The sequence below is a fragment of the Haplochromis burtoni genome, unplaced genomic scaffold (assembly GCF_018398535.1).
Source record: "Haplochromis burtoni strain Fernald_Lab_line unplaced genomic scaffold, NCSU_Asbu1 Contig_367, whole genome shotgun sequence".
NCBI classification, from domain to species: Eukaryota; Metazoa; Chordata; class Actinopteri; order Cichliformes; family Cichlidae; genus Haplochromis; species Haplochromis burtoni.
The window spans coordinates 30,931-51,194 of NW_024582728.1; the positions used below are offsets into that span (position 1 = coordinate 30,931).

Sequence of the window (20,264 nt, forward strand, 5' to 3'; positions counted from 1 at the left end):
CTGAGTTTAGGTGAGAGAGTGTCCTTCGCCCTGCCAGGCTAAGTAAACAGTCTTCCAGCCAACCCAGGTGGCCTTGCATAGTGGGAGAGAACAGTCTAAACACCAGTCGTTATCAGGGTGAGAATTTGTTGTTGTGCAAATTCTGTGCGCCGATCTGGGTCATCCTCGTTGAGATGCTGCAGTAGCTGGAGTTTGTAAGGGTGCCATTTGTGAGTAGCTAATATCCGCCTAAGGGATGTTTGACTAATGCCACACTCCAGTGACATGCGGTGAGTGCTACGCTGTGGGCTCTTGCTGAATGAAGCTAGGACAGCCACTGATGTTTCTTCATTAGTGACAGTTTTCTTGCGTCCACATTTTGGCAAATCCAACACTGAACCAGTTTCACGAAACTTAGCAAGCAGTTTGCTAACTGTAGCATGGAAGATGGGTGGTCTCGTAGGGTTACTGCATTCACCAGATATCAACACAATTTCGATCCGCTCCTCACGTGTTAACCTCTTCGACATGTCAATGGCTGTGAACAAAGAGAAACTTGTAAATAAGTCATGAAAGAATAAAGTTATGTTGAAACCAAGCACACCATTGTTTTTCTTGTGACATTACCAATAAGTTTGATGTGTCACATGGCCCTCTTCCTATTGAAAAAACTGTATCCAAGATGGCCGACTTCTAAATGGCCACCATGGTCACCACCCATCTTGAGGAGTTTGCCCCCTCACATATACTAATGTGCAACAAACAGGACTTTAATATCACCAACCATTCCCATGTTATTACGGTGTATCCATATAAATGGCCCACCCTGTAGTAGCCACATGAAAGGATGGTGGTATTCCTTTATTGCGAACAACTGCATGTCAATTTCACAGTCGATCAAGCAGTCCGACACTGGTCTCTCAATCTCCCGTTGGAGAGCCGTGAGCTTCTCCAAGATGTTATCCATTTTTTGCTCAGAGATCTTAGTCTGAGTGCTCACGCTAGCCTCAAGCTTCTCCAAGATCTTATCCGGGCTGCGTTTAATGAGCCCATTTTGAGAAGTCACGACTCGTCCGATCGCTTCAGTCACAGCGGGCAGCCTTGTGGGCTTTTGAACAGCCCATTCCGCTTTCTTTAATCTTCGATAAGCCAGGGCCAAGCCAGCTCCAATCAGCAAGAACCCTGTTATCATGATTCCGAAAAGGTAGATGTCTTCAATGTCCTCGATTGACAGTCCCGCCAGGCACACGTCCCTCCAGTTATGCCACCCGCCCATCGTGTATCAGGCAGGGGACGTCCCTCCAGGACACTCAGGCTCACCCGAGCCCCGGCTTCTCGTTGAGAAGAGTGTGTCAATTGCATTCAGGGACCAGTTGATCAAATCCATAATTCCTCTTTTAGGTTTTAGAGAACAGACTGTGAGAGTGTTTCAGGGCAACAGTAGAAAAGTAGGTGAGGCTAGACAAGGACACGAGAAGCCGGGAAAGGGAGAGGAGGAGAAAAGTGCGACCGCCTTCATCGAGAGAAAGAGGGACTTCTGGATGTCAGCCACTTCCTCTATCTGCAGCTCGGACGTCACCCAGACAAGGTCTGCATCAGGTGTTGAGGAACCAGGACATACTGATGAAAAGTGGAACAAGACAGCATAAGTGGGCAAGAGATGAAAATAGTGTACTGTTGGAATATCATCATGACTCCCACCCGAGGTTGGGTACCAAGCCCCAAGTGCGATGGAATAAGGATCAATGAGTGCAAGAAGAACTGACCTGAAAGATAAGATCCCTACCCTGCTGGGATAATAAGCTGGCCAAAGGAGGAGATAGAAGCCACTGACATTAAGACAAAGAAGCTCCTGACCATGCTTGGAGGGTTTCACCCCAAGTCCAGCACCCTGAGGCTGTATGTTAAGTAGAAGGAAGGAGGCTGGGGACTAGTGAGGGTCAGCACCATGGTCCAGGATGAAACAAAGAACACGAGTACATCAGGAAGATGGCCACAACCAACCACGTGCTCAGTGAATACCTTAGGCAGCAGAAACCCAAGAAAGAAGATGAGCAAGAGGAGGAACCATCAATGAAGGACAGGCCCCTGCACGGTATGTACCACCGGCAGTCGCTGACATCCAGAACCAGTGGCTGGACTGAAAGAAAGCACAGAGGCACTAACCATGGCAGCACAGGAACAAGCTCTAAGTAAAAGATCCATAAAGGCTGGGGTCCATCACACCAGGCAAGATACCAGGTGCAGGCTGTGGAAATAAGCCCCTGAGAGAATCCAGCAGATAACAACAGCAGGGGACAGTAGAATGTCATAACCAAGTGACTGGCACAAATTACACATGGCCAATATGGCCTGCAAGTACTAAGGTCAAAATGGGACACGGGACAAAATCACCAAGCTAAGAAACTGTGAGTGTGTGTGTGTCTAAAAATGATGTGCCGGGAGTCTGCTGTTCTCGCCGGCTCTAGTGACCCTTGACCTCCCGGCTAGCTATCGAGCTGGTGGGTAACAGACGTCTCCGAAAACGTTGGAGCACTTTTGCAAATATGTGATGTCTTGATAAACCAAACAGATATTTGAAGTTTGCACAGCTACATTCTCACCTGAAAATATGTTAAAGTTTATTTTGTGACCCAGAAACAGTAATAAGAGTAATATTAAAACTAAGTAGCTGCCACCATTGTTGGAAATTGGACTTGGCCAGGCTGCACTATGAATTCTGGGATAGGTTGGGCCACGAAGGATACACCCGACCCATCCTTCAAATCCAGGGAAAGGAAGGATGCATTTGTCGGCCACATTTGGAGCAACCTTCTAATTAGGACTGCCTTCGTTGCCTGGCTGTGACATAATCAGCCTTCAAATGTGGCCTCCGAAAGATGCAACCTAGGTTTTGGGACACAGCTGTTGTTTCAGAGTTTTACGTTAACTGGTTAGGTTTCTTTACATTTGGCTTCCAGATGCTGCACAGATTCAGAATTTTTTTACCACCACTCAACACCACTGATCAGCACAATAGAATCTAGACTTTACTTTTGTATATTCTGTTCACTCTGTCAGCTGTTTAATGACTACTGCTGATTTACAAAACATGCCCACATTATTCTGTGATAGTAACAGTTTAACGTGGGCAGCTGCCTGCTCAATATAATGTAACATTGCTGCAATATTCTCCACAAAACAAGCAAATATACTTTGTTTCCTTAGCTCACAGCTTCTGGACATTGTGTTTAACCTCAGATCGACTTATCTGAATAAAAATTGACAAATGGAAATGCCTTAAAAGGAGTTAAGTGTTAAGTCAGAATTTTTGTACTGTGTACCCTGCCTCCATCTGACAGCAGCACCCTGTTCCGCTTTAAGTGGAATTTATGGTCGGGCAGAGAGAGCATGTTTGCTCTCTGCTCCACTCCAGGGCCTGCCCATTTACCAGCAGTGAGCTCTGTTGTCAGACAGAGGCAGTGTACACGGTATGTTTTTCAGCTAATGACTGTGTGAAAGATAATATAGATATAAACATTTTCTACACTCATTGGTTGCAACCATTGTCCGTGAGCCAACCGCAAAGGGCAACAAAGTTATAACATCCAAAGAGCTGAAGTGAAAACAAGTGTTTAAAAAAAGAAAAGTGTGCACTCCAGCCAAGGTCTGTGCTTTTCATGATTACTTTTTTTTTTAGCTTTCCCTGTTCCCAGTGAACTCTGCTATTGCTCCCCTTTCTATTCTGGCCCACTTGTCAACCAATCAAATTTTGGCTGTCGCATACATCATCCGATTCCAACTGTGGTTACTTTTTAGAAATAAAAGACAAAATTTGATTTTAGTACTTTAAAATAGTATTTTGTTAATACTGATACTTCAATATCTTGATGCTGAAATCTTAGTTGGGCCAACAGTGTAGTGACAACAAGAGCTGTGGACTATAATGTACATTAGGGGTTAAAGTGAGCCAAATATTGGATCTGGTGCATTTATGTTACATTATATCAAGGATAGCAGACATTAGTTTAAATTCAAGGTGATAATGCTGATCAGATTCAGTCACTTTGTTCTACCTTTTATAGTAGCTGATGGGGTGGAAATCAGCCATATAGCTCTCTGTTTAAAACCTAATGAATTCACTAGGCAACACAGGTCATTAAATCCACTTACAAATATGTGACCTAACAGGATTTCTAAGATGTACAAATTGTAGAACACAGTGTAAACTATGAAGTGATAAGATAGTTTCAAATTTAGTGAAATACAATGTTTTTGTTGTTTTTTTTAAGATGCATTTCAAAAACACTATAATATGGCTTAAGTGAGTTATTGCATGTTTCTGGATTATGTATGTTTAGATTCATCTGAAGACGAGGGAGCACGTTTTTCAGCTCAGAGGATTTAAAATGTAATTAAACACAACACCTGTTTAGCCTTGGATTTGGTTATGGTGTCAGACAGTGGCTGCTTCTTCTCCTTCACGGCTGTTTTCGAGAACAATTCCACAAACTCTTGAAAGTCTACGTTGGGCTCCTCAATTGTTTCCCACACAAGTGAAGATGACATGTCCCTGAGAAACACAAAACAGCACCACTTATTATGTCAATGAAGCACTTTGTTTGATGTGTTTTGAACAGTGAAATATAAAGCAAGAACACTGTTGTGAGCATTTTGATCATGAAATAGTGAGTCATGATCCGGGAATACAGAAGTTGTGCTTGATCACAGGCTTGGTCATGTAGTAGCAGGGTTGTCACAATAACTTTGTTGATAGCATATGTGCAGTTGAAAATTAACTCTTTATACTATGTCAATATAGTGCATAGCTTTGGTCTTTTCATGAGTTGGCAATTAAAACACCATCATCATCATATTGTTGAGATAATGATGTCTAAGAATGTCTTTACCAGAATTAAAAAAAACCCCAAAACATAATGATAATGTATCATAATGATTTTTTCATCATTATAACACAGTTAGGCCCATAAGTATTTGGACAATTGACCATTTCTTTGTAATTCTGCCTGGGTATAGCAATCAACATGTATTAATGTCACAAAACATATGGACCTAAATGTACATGTTACTTTCTTTACTTCTTGGTGTGGAGCTGGATCCTGGTCCAATAGAGAGGCTTCATGGGTCTTGGTGGCTCTAACAAGGCCTTTCTGGGTGGTTTCTCCTGTGTCAGACCCAGAGAATATAAGCCCAGTGGCAGTGGAGGAGGCAGGGAGCCAAGAGCTCCTGGAAGAGCTGGGGGAACATAGATGTTTCCTGGTGGAGGTGGAGGAGGCGGAGGAGGAGGCACACAAGCTTGAGGTGGAGGTGGGCCTTTAACTCCTGGTAATGGAGGAGGAGGAGGAGGAGGAGGAGGGGGAGGCACACAGGCTTCAGTTGGAGGTGGGCCTTTAACTCCTGGTAATGGAGGAGGAGGAGGGGGAGGAGGTGGAACCATGCCACGAGTAAGGGGTGGGACTAGGGCAGGATGAGGAGGAGGAGGAGGTGGGGGTGCAGCAAGACCATGAGGGAGAGGTGGAGGTAAGGGAGGAGGTGGGGGTGGAGCCAGACAACCAGGGAGAGGTGGAGGAACTCCTAAACCTGGTGGAAGAGGGGGTGGAGGAGGTGGAGGAGGTGGGACTATTTCTGGTAATGGTGGAGGAGGAGGTGCTACAGTCTGCCCTGAATAGGGAGGGCAGACTCCACTTTCACTTCCCCCTAGAAGTGGGGGTGGAGGAGCAGGAGGCTGTAGCTGACACGAACACAGGTACCCATCATGACTGGGGGGAGGCTCCAGGAATCTGTCGACTCTGTCTGGCTCACTACAAGGCACTTTGAACTTTGAACTGTCATCCATTGGTGATGTCTGCACAGACTTTGCCTCCAAGCCTCCAACAGAGAAGGCCTCAGTCTGAAGATGAGCATCGCACACACCCCTTAGTAGGTCCTCCTCTCCTCCACATTCCCTGTCTGTGGTGGAGGTGGTGACTTTCATACTGTCCTTGTCCACCAGAGGGGGCAGTCGCTCCAGCTCAGCAATCTTAGTCCTGAGATCTTCTATGGTTTGTTCCAGTTGCTGGATGACATTAACATGTTTTTCCTTCAGTTTTATTGAAGGAAAAACACATTCTTCCTGTAGAAAATGTAAAACCATGAGTTATTCCAGAATTTAAAAAAAAAAAATCATTAGTAAAACTAAAGTTAGTATGGATTTTCTTTCATATTTATTACATATAAAGTGAAATAGTTAATGACTTTTTTATTGTAATTTTTATTTAATTGTTGTTCATAGGCTTAAAATGGGGGTGACTGTAGCTCAGGAGGTAGAGCATGTCATTTATTGATCAAAAGGTTGGTGGTTCGATCACTGGCTGCCAAATATCCTTGGACAAGGTACTAACCCCAGTTGCTCTCCGATGCATTCATCAGAGACTGAATGTGTATGAATGTTAGGTAAAAACATTGAAGAAAGTTAATGTGGCATGTAGTATAAAGTGCTTTGAGTGCTCCCAAAGAGTAGAAAACATGAATAAGTCCATTTACCTATTTTAACCTGTTGGATTTTCATACAGTGTATGAAAATCCAACATTTCAAATTATTAAAATAATTCCTACAGGCAATCAAAAAAGTATTTACTGTACGATGCAAAGTTTTTGTTTTATAAGCCACCATCAAAATTAAAACAAGAAAAGGTTTAAATGTTTAACTTATATGTAATGCATATAGAGGTTATTAAAGTTTACCTTTAGTATAACATTTTTTTAACACTTAAACAACTTATTACATAGTAAGATATAGGGGAAGCCAGGAATCGAACCTCCAACCTTCCGATCAGTAGATGACCTGAGCTACAGCCACCCCAAGTGGACATGACTTTTATTTTTACTGCACTAAAGAACGAGAGATGGTAAAGTTGAAAGGGCATCCAGGACAGAAACAGCAGCAAATTGCTGCTCTTGGCAATCAGCTACAGAGCATTTTAACAGTAAGCTGGCCAGAGGGCAAGTTAATGCCAAGCTTCTTTTTTTAAACAAGGTTTTAGTGAAATATCTTTGTGAGAGCATCAAAGACATTATTCTAATATGCATTTCATTTTGGATATGTGCATATAAGTCCCAGATATTTGGATAACCTGGGCATATTTTTGCCGTCTGGTATTTGAAATTTTTTTCTCTTCATGAAGTTAAGTTTGTTATTGTGTGGGCTTCACTGCATATTTTTTGCCCCATTAATATCCCATTATTATCACCTCCATTTCCTCTGACAAGTACATTTTCAAAATGTACTTTGAAGTACTTGATGTACTTGTCAATTAAATTTAATTCCATAGCGTTTTTCCATTCTTCATGTCTTGTGAAAAAACGTTCTTAATTATGAAAAAACAGAAGTCTGCGTTGCTGAATTTGAACTCTTTTAACTGTTCAAATGATTTAATGCTTTTATTGTCATGAAACTGGTATAATGTATTGTTTGAACATGGTTATCGAACCCCATTTAGTTAATTATGTCTTAGTCAATCACTTATTAACATGATCAAGTAAACCATGATTAACTAAACAGGGTTTAGATAATTTATGTCTCTCACACTGCACCACATTTAAAAAAACGTACAATCCAAATCTCTTTGCATGTGTTTCGTTGTACATATACAATGACAATAAAGGGTTATTCTATTCTATTCTATATGTGACAGTATATGCATTACATTATGACACTGTAAAACATTTACTTTTACGTACTTTGTGATGATCTTAATTGCGTGTTATTTTTTATATTATGACCCATAGTAATGGCATTGATGTTTTTAAGCTCAAATTTGTAATGCTCTCTAAATTCTCTTAGAGCTGTTCTTGCATTACTTATAAACCAAAACTAATTTTGGATCATGTTGGAGTTGGAAAATCAAACAGCGTAGCCTTTAGTTCTTAATTTGAAAGAAAGAAAGAAAAGTGACTGACCTCTTTGTTTACATGTTGCTGCCTCAAACCCATGATATCTGCATGGAGCTCTGGACAAACAAACACACATAGGTCAGTGCAATACACAACAGAGGCAACCTAAGAACAAATGTGTCCAAATATCTATGGATCTAATTATATCTGTTTGAGTCAATCAGCTGCATGTTATTTATTTTTGTACAATAGTGATATAATACCAGTATTTTGTTTGTTTGTTAACTGCTTTTATTAGTTTTTATTTATATGTGCATTTTGGAGCATTTTCATTTAATCAGTTTGTCTTTCATTCAGTTTAGTTAAATTCTAATATTTTATTAGTCTGTTAATTGCCGCTAAGTACAAACCAGTATCTGTTTCTGTGAATACAATTTGACAACGACGTTTGTTAGCGTTAAAACCTAAAAGTTTGAAAATGCAGTAAATGAAGAAACTTGTGCAGGACAACCAGAATACACCTGACAGCAACTCTGAATCCTTTTTTAATAATTGGATTTCATATTCTACAAGCATGTTTTGAGTTTTCAAACATTACAAACATTTTTCAGAATGACATTGCCTGAGCTCTTTTCCTGGCGTAACTCTTCAAGTTTCACCATAGCAGGTCATCTGCCTCCATTTCTCGCCATCTCTAGTATTCTGTTTTGTTACACAAATCCTTCACATTTTCTTCATATCTTTTTTCACTATATCCATGAATCTTCTCTGTGATCTTTCTCTTTTCCTTCTGCTTGACAGCTCCATATTTATACATATGCATTTATGCATCCTTTATCTAGTATATTCAGTACTCCTCTTCTGCACATGTCCAACCCATCTCAGCCTTGCCTCTCTAACTTTGTCTTCAAAGCACTAAACTTGGTCCCTCTCATTCACACACATGCAGTCTGTCTTGCTTCTAGTGATTCTCATTCCTCTTCTCTCCAGAGCATTTTCCCACCTCTCCAGGCTCTCTTACACCTGCTCTCAAATCTCACTACAGATCACAAGTAAGTAAAGTTTATTTTTATTAAGTGTTTTTCCGTATACAGGCAATCACAAAACGCTGTATACAAAGGCTAAAATAACCAAAATGTTTGGCACCAAAATACACAATATAGACAATACAAAAGTTTAAGATTAAAAAATTGTCAATCAACAGAAGGCTTGTTAAAACAGATTTTTTTTGACTGCTCTTTAAAAGATTCCACAGAGTCAACCAAACGTAGCTGTGGTGGTAGACTGTTCCACAGCCTCCCCACACTGATGATCCCCTTTTGTCTTCAGTCATGTTCGGGGAACAAACTCTGTGAGCAGAGACAACAAGCAGCTTGGCCATAAATGGGGCTTGGCCATTTAGTGATCTGTATGTTCAAACAAGGATTTGAAAACACATTCTAAAATCTATTGAGAGCCAATGTAAAGAATATAAAATAGAAATAATGTGAGCACACTTGCTAGAAGGTGTAAGCAGTCTGGCCGCTGCATTTTGTATAGCTTGGAGGCGAGAAAGAGATGATTTGTCCAAATAAACAGGGCGTTACCATAATTTAAACACAACACAAATGCATGAATAATTTTTTTCCAGTTCAGCTGAGGAGACCATTTTTCACAGTTTAGAAATTTTTCTTAAATAAAAGAAACAGGAACGAGACAGAGATTTGACATGTGAGTCAAGGCCCAGAGAAGAATCTAATATTACTCCAAGATCTCGAATGTTTGGCTTAGCAGAAGGACAGAAAGAAGCAAGAACCTGACTGGTTTTAGAATGTAGTTCAAGAGGAGCTGTGATCATGATCTCAGTCTTGTTTGTGTTTAAAACAAGGTAACAGCTAGAAAGCCCAGTAGAAACCTGAGTTAAGCACTGGACTAGGTTGGAAAACCTATCCAGCTGATGAGGCTTATAGGAGACACGCAGCTGAATGCCATCGGCATAGAAATTATAAGAAATGTCACTAAAAGATTGAATAAAGCCAGCTAAAGGAAGCATGTAGAAAGAAAATAATGATGGACCCAAAACTGAACCCTGTGGAACCCCGCAGGTTAAGGGGGCAATGTCAGAGGAGAAGCTGTCAGTCCTAGCAGAAAAGGTCCTGTCTGATAAGTAGGAAAAAAAAACAGTCTAAGGCACAGCCAGTTATACCCGCCAAAATCTTCAGCCTGTTAAGTAGCTGATCGATGGTATCTAAGGCTGAGATTCCCTGCATCAGAAGCCATTAATAGATCATTATAGACCCTTAAGAGAGCAGTCTCAGTGGAGTGCTGCTTTTGAAAGTCTGACTGAAAAGGGTAAGCAGTCTGTAATCTACATAGTAAGGACCTGAACTGATTTTCTGCAATTTATTCTAGTAATTTGCTTATAAATGGTCATTTTAAATAGGCCGATAATAGTAGAGCTGGGATCTAGATTCTGTTTTTTCAATAGAGGAGTTACCTCGGCATGTTTAATATGTCTAAGGAGCATCATGAGGATTTCATTTTACCTACAGTATTACTGTAATTAAGTCATTGAGTCTGATTGGAGAAAAAGAAGTAAATGACCCAGACACCAAGGGCCATCTTCATAAGGGAAGGCACTTAAGGAGAACTTGGATCTCGAGTCCATCACCTTATTTACAAGGTGATTGAGAAACGTGTCTTGATGCATTCTCAGTCATCCAGGTAAGTAAATCTCCAAAAGTTGATCCTGTTCATCTGGACGTAGCGTTTTCAGTGGGAGAAACGTCCAGATGAACAGGATCAACTTTTGGAGACTGAGAAAAGTATCATCAGAAAGTAACACAGCATGCTGAGATGGAGGAGAAACAATACTGTTAATAGTCTCAAATAGTACTTGGATTATTCTTATGATGATTTATATGTTTATTGAAATAAGAGGATCTAGCCTCTTTCACTGACTCATTAAATAAGTGAAGAAGTTCTTTGAAGTGTTCACGATGAACAATCAGACCAGTGGACCAGTGAATAAACACAGTGGACCAGACGGTCTGCTTTTCGGCAGGAACGTCAAAGACCACAAGTTTGATCATTTAAGCAAGGTGTGCAGGAACTAACAGAGCAATGCCTAGTTTTGAAAGGAGCAACCTGACTGAGAATGACAAGTTATTGGTCAGTAAAAGAGTTAAGAAGGAGCTTGACATTGTCAGAAGAAGTTTTACAATTAAAAAGGGAAGAAAACTTAGAAATCATAGCGTCATCAATAAAGTGCCTGCGCTCAACAAAACCTTGGGGAAGAGACTCAAATGTCCAACCTCACATACTTTTCTGCCACTCTTGGCTTACATCATATTCTTACATCATGATCATCTTCTGAGTAATAGCTTTTGTGAAGCAAAAAGCCAGAAATGAATAAACACGAAGAAAGTGTAAAATGTTTATATGCATTTTTATATAAGCAAGATGACAAGATTGGTATCTTTCACATGTTTGTGTGTTAGCCTACCAAATCATAAAGATTGTAAAACAATCAAAAGTGTAAAGCTTACTTCGCAAAAAGTAAGAGTAAGAGTTTTTAAAAATTGTAATATACAGAATTCAATCCAGCTGTAACAAAAGGGTTAGTTTGTTTCATTGTTTGGTATAACCTTATGGTAATGATGTGTTTTTGTTTGTTTATATAGAGCCAGGACCACAGAATAAACACTGTATCAGTTTTAGGGCATGCACAAACCACCAACAAGAACTACAGATTAGACTACAGAGCAGTGCTATTCTTACCTGATTGTGCAGGTTGAAGTCCATTCCTGTTATCTCCACCTGGTTTGGCTTGAGGCCAAGGGCCTTTAATCTGAATTGGTTGTTTCCCCTCACAGAGATCCAAAGAGTGTGGTGGCTGGTTGACAGCTGCCCATGTGTAAAGCTGGTCGTGCTAAGTAAACATATTTAAAAAAAAAAAAAGTTACAGTTGCACTTATCCTCATTTCACAAATAAATCTCCACATTTGGAAATGTCAATCATAAATACTCGTTTTTAGAGAGCTGTGCAACTCCAGTCTTGTGTACAAAGTCCAGTCAAACAGCAGTCACAGTTACAGCTTAGAAATCACAAAATTTGTTTTCCTTTTCTTGTTCATGAGTTGATCCTGTGTGGAACACTTAGTACCTTTGTGCATTATGCTTTCTGTTTATTCTTAAAACATATTTGCTTGTTCATATTAAAGCCAGTATTACTGGTGACCCTAATTGTAAGGACAACAAGAAGTCCAGCTTAACTAACTCATCATTTGCTATATAGTATACTTAGTACAGACAGTACAGTTTTCTTAAAAATCACTAATTTTACACGCTCTTCAGTACCATTTCATTAAAAGTAACATTTTGCAGCAGTTTTCATTGAGAGTTTGACCATTTCTATGCCAGAAGTCAGTGCAGCTGGATGAACTTTGTCTCTGTTTTTAATCAGCGAAAATCACTGAGCACAGACGATTCAAACAAGAGGCTGTTCTTCATTTCTTTCGCATTCCCTTTGATACAGTTAAAAAATATTCAGGTTGAATAAACAACAGTGGCACAATCTCTATGCTATTCATCAAATATGCAGGTGCATCAGGTTGCCTTTGTACTTGTTAATGTTGTTGGCATCAGCTACACAATGGACCTAGAGCCAGCACAACAGAGCCAGCAGTGCATGGGCAGGAATGCATTTCTTACTTGGAAATTCCGACACCACTTAAAGAAGCAAGGAATGGGCGGAATCTGACCCTTCAATGCAAACTCTGTTTGCCAGCAACCAAGCTGCTCTCAAAAGAACCCAACCTTAACAAACATCTGGAAGTAATTTCTTTTTAAAAACTAACGTTAGCCTACTGCAAATACCTTGTTTTAGTTGTGGTAGCTACCTGAGTTATGTGTCACTTCAGTGTCTTCCATGTACTATTGCTGTGTGATTTATTACTATTACTGAAGGCTACTCACCACCGAGCTAACACTGTTAGCTGGCGTTACCTGAGGTTAGTTCATAGACTGCAGACCGTTAGACTTGATGAATAGCATTAACAACCTGCTAGCTGCAAATTGTCATGTGCAGTTCAGTAATAGTAATAAATCACACAGCAATAGTACATTCATGTGAGAAGCATGACAATATATTAAGCAATCCAAAGTATTCAGAATACGTTACTCTCATTGGGTAACCCAACAGAATACGTTACAAACTACATTTTGGGGCATTTATTCTGTGATATAAAGTTTAAAGTAACCTTCCCAACATTGTCTATCATTTAATATAATGATAGTGCCAACATATGCCCTTTTTCATCTGAAATAGCCTCCCATAAAATATGACAATGAAAAGAATTCACTGCTAACATGAGAAGATAGGGGTGTGGTGTAAAACTACATACATCGAACTTGGGTGATGCGGTGGAGGTGATGTGGGTAGTGCTTCCCTCCAGCTGTTCTCTGAAGCAGTCTGTGAATGGCAGCAGGAGGCCCATTGCTAAGATCCTAGAGCAGAGCCTCTCAGCCTCCTCTGGCTCATCCGCTTGCTGTTGCAAGAACAGCTTCTCCAGAAGAGTTCGACCTGGACATCAGGGAGAAAACAGAAAAACAGAATTTTTTGTGGGACGTACAGTGGCACAAAGATTTGTATCAGGCTACCATAATGTGCACTGGCTACCTACTCCTTCTAATCCTTAGGATGGGCGAAAGGCAGAGATGGATCAAAAGGGATATTTTAACTGAAACTGTTCACTGATCAATTGTGTACAACTCCCGGCAAAAATCGCCATATTTGTCGGATGGTCATTCAGTTTTCTTTTGTTTTGTTTTTTTACTTTATTTTTGTTATATAGCAGAATATTTAGATTTTTGTGACGTGTACCTCACAAACCTTTGTATATAACAGGATATTTTACAGATTAAGTCGAAGAAAAATATGTATTCACTTACTGTTCAGCAAAAAAGTGGAATTATCATTAAAAAAAAATCACAATTATTATGATACCTTTTCCACCTCCTGGCTCCGCTTTTTCACTAATAAAACCAACCTGGTTCCACGTTTCTCAGCTAGTAGCTGACATCAGCTTTGCTGCGTGGAGCTTTGTCATGGAGTCTTCACTTCACCTTCTTTAAAAAGATATGTGTTTTTTAAAGAAGTAGTTTGACACTCTCATCGACAAAATCTATTATTATCCTGAAAAATGACATTATCATCACCAAACCCATGTTCTGAATTTACTGATGTGATGACAGCATAATTTTGACTAGCGCATATTTGTGACTCAACAATGGCACTCAGCAGTCTACTTTTCCTTTGAATTTTTTGAATGTCAATATAATTTTATTCAGTGTAATTCTTACAGATCTGTCACAAACACTGACATCTCTGTCTACACATTTTTGTTTGGATGGTTTGTGGGGTTGTTTGTGTACTTTCTATTTTCTTTGAGTTTTCTCTCCTGGTGCTTTGAGATCTTCCATCTATCCAAACATTTTCCTTTTACAATGTCTGTTGTTTGTTTCCATCCATCCATTGATATTCTTCTGTTTACACAATTAAGGGTTGTGGGAAACTGGACAGCTCACCAGTCTGTCACAAACATGTTTTGTATTGTGAACCAGAATGACGTTTTTCACATTTTAGTATGACGCTGCCATATTAAAGCAAAGTACCTTCATGTACCACAACTGCTACAGCACCTTACTGAGGTTCCAGCTAGACATTACCCACTATGTCCAATGGTCCTGAGTCGTTGCCCAGATGCTGCTGACGTTTTGGACTTTGTAGTTTTTTGATTCATTGCTGAGTTTTTACCTTTTTTTTTTACCATATATTTTCCTTAGTGCAGTTAGTCTTGTTTTCACTTTCTGGTTGTGATTAGTTTATTTCTTGTTCTGTCTTTATTTGTGAGTTATCCTATATTAAGTTGTGTCTGTGTTTCCCTGTTTGGTTATCACATATCACTCCCTGTTTTATTTGGATAGTTATTTTTACCTTTTGCCTTGCTTTTAGTTTTACTTCACCCTTGTCTCGTCTTCTGATTCAGTGTGTCTTGTTTTCTCTAGCTGTTTCCACTGCCTTATAGAGGTGGGAATCACCAGATACCCCATCATCTGATAAGATACAATACCACTGCATTACAATCAGTGTATTACAATAACATATGTAAATGGTAAATGGCCTGCATTTTTACTGAAAATTTGGTTATGATTTGCCTGTCAGATTTGATCCAAATGTAGCCCAATAAGGAGTCTGTTTGCTTCATAATATTGCCATAAAGTTCCCAGTTGAATCAGCAGCACCTCACTAGCACAAGCAGCAAGCAGAGCCATCTGGCCTTTACTGATGTCAAACAGCTTGACAGAAGTTCATATAGAGTTTTTTTAAACTCTTTAAATATTCCCAGAGTGATATAGGGACCTGATATAGGACCTTGCATATAGTATTAACCCTTTTGACTAAGTAACAAGTTAAATAATTCCTGCTTACACCCACACATGTCCAGACACAGTTTTAAAAATGAAACTGATCTCCAAAAACTAATTTCTAACCCTGTTTAATACTCACCTGTAAAGACATCCTGAAAACCACAAGTAGATACTTGTCCACATGAAAATCTTCTCGTTCCACAGATGGGCTGGCTGCCTCCTCCTGTGTGGCCCCCCAAATATTCTCCTGAGCTCAGTGAGCCGCCTCCATCTTCCTCCTTGCCTCTCAATCGCCTGTCTAGTTCCTCTGTCCAGTCAGCTGAGCGACTCAAAGGGCTAGCAAGGCTTCTGGAGCGTTTTCTGCGCACCTGCCAACCTTCAGCCATCATCCTGTAACATTTATGTTCTCGGTTAGCTTAGCTTTGGAAGTGCATTTCTTACAATGTGTTTACAGTTAGTTTTACTTTTCCACAGTTTTCTGATTTCTTCCATTTTAGGCAAACTGACAGAGCCTTCATCCTCTCCATAGATAAAGTGCTCAACTAAACATTAAAACGCACGTTTACAGTTTAGTACAAAAGCGTTTAGCCTCTGTGGACCATTTCCTTCATGTAGACACAGTGAGATCATCCAAAATATCACAGAAAGATGATTTGCATCCAATAATCAGTGAACACATTAAACTACTGTATTACTTCACAATCGTTTGTTGAGAAAAATGTTATTACAGAAACACTCAGATGTTTGTGTAATAATGTAATGTTCATCTTGAGTTTAGCCATGAGTTCAGCAATTGACATGAAATTCTTACCATATGTCAGTAATAACTCATCCAATCTATACATGTAAAGAGAAATCAAACCATAGAGTTCCATAAATTATCTGCAATACTGAAAAATGACCCAAAGAAAAACTATTAAATACATGAAGAAAGAGAGTGTGGAAAAAGACACAGAAGGTCATTACACCAGCTAAACTCTATGAGTGATTAAAAAGCAAGTCTGCCACTTAGTGCAAATTAATACGAGTGAGTTAGATCCAGACTAGACAGTGGAGTGAAAAGAATCATCATAAGAGTTCTCCAAGTGCCAAGCATCACTTGTGGAGCGCTAAGGTGCAATTGTTTTAGAAAACAATAAGCAATGCACTCAACTGCCATGACAGGCATTGCTCACCATGCAAGACTCAATTACTGAAGAAAAAGCATGTTTAAGCACATTTAAAGTTTGCTTAACAACATTCAGACAAGTGGAATACTGGGAGAACTCTTTAGATGCCATAATACACAACATGTTTGAGGGTCAAATATGCTGCATATCACCCCAAAAAACCACCAACAGTGAAGTTTGGAGGGGGGAACATCATGGTGTGGGGCTGTTTTTCAGCATACCGCACTGGCACGTTTCATATAATTAAGGAAGGATGAATGGAAATATGTACCAAGATATTCTTGACCAAAATCTGTTGCCATCTACCAGGAAAATGAAGATGAAATGAGGGTGCACATTTCAACAAGACAGAGAAGAAAACAAGAAAACCAAACGTTTCAGAGAAAGAAAATAAAATGGCTAGAATCCTGCTGACCTGAATCCAACTGAAAAGAACTAAAGCTCTGAGTTCATAGAAAGGTCCCGTCGAGCACTCAAAATTTGAACACTGTTTGTGTGGGCCGAAATCACACTTGAACAATGAATTTCCTCCATGCAACTCCATGCAACTGTACAAAAGTCCTTGTTAGTGATGACAAAGTATTAAAATGTTTTCAGTGTGTTCAATACTTTTTTTCCTGAGTCATTTCTCATTATTATAAATACCCTAATTTATGCACAACTATGGTTTGATTTCATTGCATGTGTGAATTGGATGGGTTGTTACCAACATCTGGTGAGAATTTCATGTCAATAGCACCTTTAGAAATATATATTTTTTTAGAATACTGACGACGTATACAGTACTTATTTTAAACACTAAATACGTCCTTGATCTAGTGGTTTGCTTACAGTCTAGCAGATCTCTCATTATTAATGCCTTTTACTACAAGAAAATTGCTCAGTGCCACTTTGCCACAAACCTATGTTTCTAAAACAATGAAAATAACAGCAAAAATTTTGAGATTATTCTTGAAAATAAGAGAAATTATGAAAACGAAAAGAATATAGTCTGTTTTAATCCACGTGGGGCTAAGATTTGAGTTTTTTGTATGTGCTAAATAGGCTAATCTTGTTAGATGTTACGTTTTAAATTAGGTCTCATATGATCATTTTGACATTACAGTGCTTTAAAATTCTAGAACCAGTATCAGCCATGCAAACAACCAGTACCTGTGAAAGTTATGGTGAGCTCTGCGTGGGGAGAGGGGGCTATGAGATGGTGAGTGCCCTGGGGAACTGAGCTGTCTTGTAGTGGTTTTGATGTAGGACGGGAAGATGGGAGGGTAAGGTTTCACCACAGGACTAGAGCAGGTGGCGGGGTGGGCAGACTTGAGGAGGCGTTTGGCCAATGTGGGGCTCTCCTGAGGAAGTAGTGGGCTAAAGCAGGCGCTGCTCCTCCTAAACTGCTGGTTGGAGGGGGAAGCCTTGGTGCTGGTAGAGGGGCTGGGTTCAGAGTCAGCACTCAAGCAGTCCTCAAGAGACTCAGCGCTGGTACCTGAGCCTAAGTGAATCTCACCTTCTTCAAATACAGTTCTTGAACTCAGTCCCTCTAGTGGCTCAGGACTTCTATGGTTGTCGTCTGGCAGTGGAAGACTGAGATTAGCATCCATCTCAAGCTCCCTCTCGTGCTCCTGCTGGGTTTCAGCACTTGCTCCCTCCTCTTCCCCTGTGATTTTCCCAGTGCTGTCAAATGTAAAATCGTGGAAACTGTTACCAACAGTTGTCATGGTCACCGGGCAGACTGTTGCCCCCCCTTCAGTAGCTATGGAAATATCTGTGTGAGGGCACTGCTGAAGCAAAGCATGCTGGTCTTTTGTGCCTGTGGAAACACAAAGAGCAGCTTCTCTTTGCCCCTGCCCCTTTAGCTCCAGATGCCTGTCCTCATTCTTCTCAATAACCTCTGCGTTGAAGGGGCTATTCTGTGTGGGAAGTCGCTCGTTTTGCTTGACAGAGCCAATAATAGATCCTCCCTCCAGGAATGACAAGGCATCAGACCCCAGCTCTAATTCTGGGGTCAGGTCAAGCACCTCAGGAGGAGTTAATTTAACTACCCCATTACTCTGTTTCCTCCTATCCTTTCCTTCCCCCCAAATTAGATTCCTTCCTCCCCCTCCTTGTGTTTCCACAATTGAGGTAACCCCCCCATGCTGCTGTTGCTGGAGCCTTATAGCGAGCTGGATATCCGCAAGCAAATCCTCATGGTCAGCTGCTGAGTGGAAACTGTAGATATCAGTGTCTGATCCTGAGCTCCCTCCCTTCTGCCCTCCATCTTCTGCAGGAGAGTTTGCGGTCGATGCTTTCTGCTGCATCTCATGCTTCTCGTCTCTCTCATCTCCATCCCTTTTCCCCTGCTTCTTTCTCTTCTCAGGAAAGGCAGCCTCAGTGTCTGACTGCCCCAGCTCATCTGCAGACAGATCAGGTGTTTTTGTGCTGTCCAGCTCATCGTGCTGAGATGCTAAAACATCCTCTTTTGAGCCTTTCACTGATGAACACACGTCTCCTTTTCCTTTAAGGTTACCCTTTCGCTTCCGGATGGAGAAAACAGAAGACTTGGACTCTGATTTATTTTTATTTTTTAGTCCTGTGCCGTTCGTCACTCCCCTTCCTCCTGCACTGCCTGTTCCTTTACCTCCATGTTTACCATGGAGTTTCTTTCCTCCTTTTTTTACGTCCCCTCCTCCCTCTCTCCATCCTTCATCTAGCGATGGGTAGCTTCCGTTGCTTGATGCTGCTGCTGCTTTCTTTTGCTTTGTCTCTTGGTTACCCATGTTGATGGAGCAAGAGAGCTCGATGACTAGCTGCCGCTTCCTCAGGTCATGCCTAGAAGAGCTTCTAGGACAATATTTAGATGCTCAATTTCAAGCTTCTTGCCCAATTTTTGGATGCACGTCTGGTGAAGGAGGAGCCGCTGCTGCGGCTGCTGCTGCTATTGATGATTGTTCTTTTAAGCTCTCCTGTGTGACGATCTTCCTTGTTGTTTTCCGGTGACGAAGGCTCGCGTGGCAGTGATGTTGACACTGATGCAGAGTAGACATATGGCTCCCTCTTCTTCCACCCCTTTCTCACTCTGTGTTACCCTCCCCCTCATCTCCATCTGCTGAAAGGAATGACGCAGGCACTGTGTGCTCAGTAGAGTGCTTTTTTGTGAGGTAGACTGGGAGAAATGGAAAGACTGGGATGGAGGCACAAATCTTTCAGGACCTGGGAAGAATAAAGGTGCTGCTGGTAGCTCACACACTGTGCAGCTGGGGATAGGTTATAAGGGCCTTCAAGTTGGTCTTTGAACTAAAAACCAACATGAAGGGTAGATTTTTCTTAATAAAAAAAACAGTTATTAAAATATCTGTCAGAAATAGTCAAAGCTGAATAATATTACAGTTTATAAGCTGAAATGGATCATATTCTGTGTGGTTCAAACCATATAAATATATTGTCTCATAGCAGTTAGCCCCACTAACTATAATGTCAATGTAAAAAAGAGCTTGCAAATGAAAAGGAAGATTGTGTTTAAAATGTGTAATGGCAGAAAAAAAGGTTCTTTCATTCAGTTGATGAGCTGAACTGAGACTTTTAACTTACTATAACAGAAAAACTTGAAAATAGAGACGACTCTGAAAGGACTTAATCAGATTTAAACCTGTGCATCTGTGAATACTTTCAGCCTCAAATGCACTTGAATTATCCATTCAAAGAGAGTTGTTCACAGTGGAAACACATGGGCTCTTTAATGACTCTTCTTTGTGAAACATCTTTAGCAAGCAAGCAATTTATTTATATAGCACTTTCAGAACAACACAGCTGAACACAAAGTGCTGTACACTTGGCATGCCACAAATGATACATGAATAAGTT

The 20,264-nt window shown here is 40.5% G+C and overlaps 1 protein-coding gene across 1 annotated transcript in view; it reads right to left on the minus strand.

Moving 5' to 3' along the window:
* The window catches only part of fmn2b (formin 2b), a gene marked incomplete at its 3' end in the record, with an annotated part of 45,981 nt that extends 26,448 nt beyond the window's left edge, over positions 1-19,533 (minus strand). The window contains 7 exon segments of the mRNA XM_014340414.2: positions 4,387-4,531; positions 5,058-6,091; positions 7,918-7,967; positions 11,611-11,761; positions 13,236-13,414; positions 15,401-15,651; positions 17,583-19,533. Of these exon segments, the coding sequence (XP_014195900.1) occupies positions 4,387-4,531; positions 5,058-6,091; positions 7,918-7,967; positions 11,611-11,761; positions 13,236-13,414; positions 15,401-15,651; positions 17,583-19,180 (3,408 nt within the window).
* Positions 19,534-20,264: the final 731 nt, after the last annotated feature.